Source organism: Mirounga leonina, unplaced genomic scaffold (genome assembly GCF_011800145.1).
Source record: "Mirounga leonina isolate KUSES-001 unplaced genomic scaffold, KU_Mleo_1.0 Mir_114, whole genome shotgun sequence".
Lineage (NCBI taxonomy): Eukaryota > Metazoa > Chordata > Mammalia > Carnivora > Phocidae > Mirounga > Mirounga leonina.
In genome coordinates this window covers 23,771,620-23,777,619 of record NW_023270265.1, presented here as the reverse complement: position 1 = coordinate 23,777,619, position 6,000 = coordinate 23,771,620, and the positions used below count along the sequence as shown (strand labels likewise).

The following is a 6,000-nucleotide window of genomic DNA, read 5'->3' as shown; positions in this document are numbered from 1 at the left end:
GTGGAATCGGAAAGGTTCATCAAAACAAGAAACTACAACTCCCAGCAGGCCTCAGGGCTGGGTCTTCTCCCCAACCCTTTTCCGCCTGGGCTGGGGGCGACCAATAACCGTTAGCTATTTGAATAGGCCAATAAGATCATGAAATTTTTAGTCATCCAATCGCACGGAAGAGGGGGAAACACCTTAGCCAATCCAAAGGCGTGGAGGCGGGACCGGAGATGGGGGCGGTGAGAGAAGTTTGCTGACTAAGATGGCGACTGAGGCGCAGAGTGTAGGGGAGGTGCCAGCCCGTGATTCCCGCCCGAGGTGAGCCGAGCTCTTGGTCCAGCTGCCTAGGAAACGAGGCCGTGGGCTGGTCGTACTGACGCTTTTCCTTTGGGTCATAGTGACCCAGCGCGGCCAGGCTTTGTTCTTTCCTCCTACGGCGTTTCGCCCTTTCACGCCTGCGGTCTGGCTCAGGAGCTGAGATCCAGCTTGACCTCCGCTTGGTCCCGCTGATTGGTGCGAGGTCGGTGCGAGGTCGGCCCGTGGCCGGGGCTGCAGACCGACGGGTTGCCTTTGCGCTGAGACTCATTTTGGTGGCGAGGATACTCACGTCCAGAGCTGTTAAGCGAATTCCCTAACGTCACACAGTGCTGGGAGAGAGCTCTGTTAGTACCTTCTAATCTGCTTCCAGGCAGCTTATTGTGTTAAAGTCGGTGCAAGGGAGTGTCCGTTAGAAATGGGCTTGAGTTCTTGGGCCAATTAAAAAAAATTGTTTTTATTGTGGTTTAGAATACTTAACATGAGGCCTACCCTCTTAGCAAATTTTTAAGTGTGCAAGACAGTATTGTTGACTATAGGTACAATGTTGTACAGCATTATCTCAAGAGCTTATTCATCTTGCTTAACTACAACTTTATGCCTATTAATTAGGAACTCCCCATTCCCCCTTTCCTGGCCCCTGGCAACCAGCATTCCACTCTTGCATTCTATGATTTTGACTATTTTAGATCATCTCGTATCAGTGGATACCTCATATATATGTGAAATCATTTGTCTCCCTGTAACTGGCTTATTTCACTTAGCATAATGTCAGTAAGGTTCATCCATGTCGCCTATTGTAGAATTTTCTTTTAAAATCTGAGCAATAGGGGCGCCTGGGTGGCCCAGTCGGTTACGCGACTGCCTTCCGCTCAGGTCATGATCCCGGCTTCCTGGGATCCAGCCCCTCATCGGGCTCTGTGCTCAGCGGGGAGCCTGCTTCTCCCTCTCCCTCTGCCTGCCTGTCTGCCTACTTGTGATCTCTCTTTCTCTCTCTGTCAAATAAATAAAATCTTAAAAGAAAAAAAAGCTGAGTAATATTCCATTCTATGTATATACCACACTTCGCTATTCCATTCATCTGTCCATGGACATTAATAATCTTGGTGATTATTAATTGTGCCTCTGTGAACATGAGAGTGCTAGTAATTCTTCGAGATCCTGATTTCAGTACTTTGGATAAATACACAGAAGCAGGATTGCTAGATCATACAGTAATTCTATTTTGAAATTTTTGAGGAACCTCCTTACTATTTTCCATAGCACTTGCAGCATTTTGCATTCCCATCAACAGTGTACAGAGGTTCCAGTTTCACTACATCCTCACCAACACTTGTTGCCTTTTGTTTTTGTTTTTGATAATAGCCATCCTGACAGGTGTGAGGTGATAAGGACTAAGGCAAATAGTCCTAGCCAGAGCAGTTAGGCAAGAAAAGGGATTAAAAAGGCTTCAAAATTGGAAAGGAAGAATTTAAATTGTTCCTGTTTGCAGACAACATGATCTTATATATAGAAAACCCTAAAGACTAACAGACTAACAGAACTAATAAACTTAGTAAAGTTGCAAGATATGAAACCAACATACAAAAATCAGTTGCATTTCTATATACTAACAATGAGCTATCTGAAAAGGAAATTAGGAAAACAATTCCATTTACAGTAGCACCAAAAAGAATAAAATACTCAGGCCAAGTTTTAAACCTCTCTTTGCTTCAATTTCTTTACCTATAAATGGACATAATGATGTCTACTCCAGAGAATGTGGGATTAAATTAGACAGTCTTTTTAATGCTTAGCACTGAGCCTAGCAGGTAATAACCATTCAGTACGTGATAGATTTTCTTTTTCCTGGTAGAACTAAAGAACAGATCAGAGGGATCTGCAGTTTAGGAAATCATAATTTTTACAGGCACGCCAAAATGTAGCTTTTCCCAGAAAGAATTTCCAGGTGGTCTTGCTACAGTCTTGAGACCTTACATGTCTTAACTGATTACACATATACATTAGAATTTAGTAGAGCGAGCTTATTTACATTGTCTCAGTGTAAAGTGTAAACCTTTTGGTTTGGTGTCACTTGGTGCCATTTGTATTGAATGGGAGATTCATTCCAATTCTTGGGAAGTTGGATTTATGAGTGGGCACTGGATTCGTTCCCTAGCTGAGATAGACATGTTTGAATGTGTTAGTTAGTATCTTATAGGGAAGAGTTTTTCACTCTCAGAAGTGCCGATAAATGGTTGATCATCTTTGCTTGGAAACTGTAGAGGGGATTGATAAATTCAATCAGCTCATCTCTCATCCTGCTCTAAAATCTTGAATTGTGATGAGACACTGAAGACAAAACATTATTCTATAGCAGGAGTAGTTTGAATTCCTTTCAAGGATGTTGCCAATTGAATTTAAATTTTTTTTTTTTTTAAGATTTATTTATTTGACAGAGAGAGAGACAGCGAGAGAGCAGGAACACAAGCAGGGGGAGTGGGAGAGGGAGAAGCAGGCTTCCCACCAAGCAGGGAGCCCGACGTGGGGCTCGATCCCAGGACCCCGGGATCACGACCTGAGCCGAAGGCAGATGCCCAACGACTGAGCCACCCAGGCACCCCCCAATGTATTTTCTTTTGCTGTGATTGAGGTCTTTCAGTTGCTAAATGAGGTTCACTAAATTATGTGCTTTTATTTTTTTGTGGGGGAAGAGGGGGGGCAGTGGAAGGGCAGAGGGAGAGGGAAAGGGAGAATCTCAAGCAGATGCCCCGCTGAGCACGGAGATGACACAGGGCTTGATCTCACAACTCTGAGTTGAATTTAAATTTTAAGTGCTAGTATTAATTACGTGATCAGCAGGTATTCACAGAATCTTATCTGATTTGAAACTGTTTTATTAATTTCATATCATAAAAGAATTTGGGTTTCTGTAATTTTTTTGAGGTCAGGACACATGTATATTTTTATTACATATTCCCAATGCTTAGCTTTGTGTAGATGGTCAGTACTGAATGAATAATAGTCCTATCTAAGACATAAAATACTCCTTGTGGTGATAAATACCATACATACAATTTTTTTCCCTGCAGATATTAATCTTTCTAATGTTCTGTTGGTGGTGTGGCCCCTTGTATTCATTCCATAAAGAAGAGGAAAGAATTGTCTGATTTCACAGATCAGTATATATTTGCACATTGAATGGAGAATATGTGATCATGCATTAAGAACTAGCTTTCTGTTTCTTCATCATTATTTTAAGCCCGCTCCTAATAATTAGCAGTGCTTTAAATTGTTTTAATCAAAGAACTAAATAAGAAAAAGTTGTGGGCGCCTGGGTGGCTCAGTTGGTTAAGCGACTCCCTTCGGCTCAGGTCATGATCCTGGAGTCCCGGGATCGAGTCCCACATCTCCCTCTGACCCTCCCCCCTCTGACCCTCCCCCCTCTTGTGCTCTCTCTCTTTCTCTCTCAAATAAATAAATAAAATGTTAAAAAAAAATAAAGCTTTAAAAAAAAGAAAAAGTTGCTCTGGAGGTGCTTGTGTGGCATAGTTGGGTACGTGTCTGACTCTTGGTTTCCGCTTAGGTCATGATCTCAGGGTCCTGAGATCCAGCCCTGCATCTGGCTCCATGCTCAGTGCGGGGTCTGCCTGAGATTCTCCCTTTCCCTGACCTCCTGCTGTGTGCTCTCCCTCTCTCAAATAAATAAATAAATCTTAAGCAAAAAAAGTGCTCTGCCTGTAAAGAATTTTCTGTTTTGACTTGTTGATGGTAAACACCTTTCCCCCTCTATTTCCTGTCTTTATCAGGTAGAATAATGCTTTAAAATTTAACTAACTTTAATTATACCTTCAAGTTACTCTTAAGTGGACAATTCTAAAAGGGAATCTACAAGTAGAAGCTATCCACTTTACTAATAGCAATATAAAAATAGTTAAGACTCTCAAAGGCCAAAGAGAGAAAAGGCTAAATAAAGCAGGGAAGGAGTTATAGCCACCTCCCCACATAATTGGCAGTAGGGAAATACAGCTCAGTACTTTTTGAATTGAAAAGATATATAAAAAAAGTGATAACTATTATTAAATGAAGAGGGGAAATTGATAACAAAGAGTCACAGGCTTTTTAACCTCGATATTCACGGGGCAAAAAGAAACCTGCTGTGAACCAGGAAAAGCAAATGGGAATATACAGGGTTGGAGGGAAGCAAAGCAAGCCGTGGTAGTGATAACATGTGTCATAAGTTGTCATTTGTCATAAGTTGTAATTACTATACTAACAGTGTCCAAGTTTTGGGGCCCGAGCCTGCTCCTAGAACTTAGGAACAGCAGGAAGCTTAGGAACAGACTACTGGATGCTTGCATCCCATTTTGGAAATGGTTTTGGAGGACTAGGAAGGTGCCCATAGATGCGAGAAAAGGTTTGTATTCTGCTAATTTACATACACTTTAGATATGGAATATTGGTTACTAAACACATAATTTCCTGAAGACTTTTTTGTTATATTGTTCTTTCTCTAATAAGACAGCAGTGTGGCCCTTCAAGAGAAGTGATAGACGGAACCTTTACTGACCTTAAGAAGACTTGCCTGTTCTCACATGCACAAGTGGGAAAACATGATTTAAAATATCTGAATCCAGTTTTGTATTTGTGCTTTCAAATCCTATCTGCAGGGTAATGATGAATAGATTCTTCAGTGGTCTTTCTTGAATCTGAATAATTATATATATATATATATATTTTTTAAAGATGTTATTTATTTATTCATGAGAGACAGAGAGAGAGACAGAGGCAGAGGGAGAAGCAGGCTCCCCGTGGAGCGGGGAGCCCGATGCGGGACTCGATCCCAGGACCCTGGGATCATGACCTGAGCCGAAGGCAGACGCTTAACTGACTGAGCCACCCAGGCGTCCCATGAATAATTTTATATTTTTATCAATTACCTGGCTTAGAGACTTTGATCATTATACTTTTAGACAGGGCCAGTCTTGGTGAAGGAGAGGGGACGAAGAAATAGAATTTTAAAATTTGGGTGCCTGGGTGGCTCAGTCGGTTAAGTGTCTGCCTTTGGCTCAGGTCATGATCCCAGGATCCTGGGATCAAGCCCCAGGTCCAGCTTCCTTTTCAGGGGGAGTCTGCTTCTTTCTCTGCCCCCTCCCACTCCCGCTCATGCTTGCTCTCTCTCTTGCAAAAATAAATTAAAAAAAAATCTTTAAAATTAATCTGCATAAACTGGTAAGTGGCTTACTTTTCTTTGCCTCTAACCTTTGGTAGAATTTGTGAAATTAACAAATGTTAAAGATGGAGGTTGCTGGTTGGTTGTGTGGTCATCAGAGAGTGGCAGTCTGTTTTTGTTGTTATTTTAAGTCCAGACACTATTTTATCCATTAGATGGGTTTGAGGAGACCAACTCTATTCAGGCTCACAAGAAGCCAATTGATAAATGCAAATTTGGTAATTTGCATGAAGAATATGCAAGGTAGGTATGTCAACTTGCCTCATTTTTTTTTTTTTTTTAGATTTTATTTATTTATTTGAGAGAGAGAGAGAACACATGAACTGGGTGGAGGGAGGGGCAGAGGGAGAGGGAGAAGCAGACTCCCCAATGAGCAGGGAGCCCAACGTGGGGCTCAGTCTGCTTGATTCCAGGACCCTGAGATCACAACCTGAGCTGAAGGCAGATGCTTAAGGAACTGAACCACCCAGGCGCCCCTCAGCTTG

General features: G+C 42.0%; 1 protein-coding gene across 2 annotated transcripts in view; it reads left to right on the top strand.

Annotated features, from left to right (window-relative positions):
- The first annotated feature begins 211 nt into the window (after positions 1–211).
- The window catches only part of ARHGAP19 (Rho GTPase activating protein 19), a 59,511-nt gene continuing 53,722 nt past the window's right edge, over positions 212–6,000 (top strand). For both annotated transcript variants that reach the window (XM_035026263.1, XM_035026245.1), the window contains exon 1: positions 212–306. In XM_035026263.1, the coding sequence (XP_034882154.1) occupies positions 251–306 (56 nt within the window). In that variant the 5' untranslated portion in view covers positions 212–250. The remainder of the gene's footprint in view (positions 307–6,000) is intronic.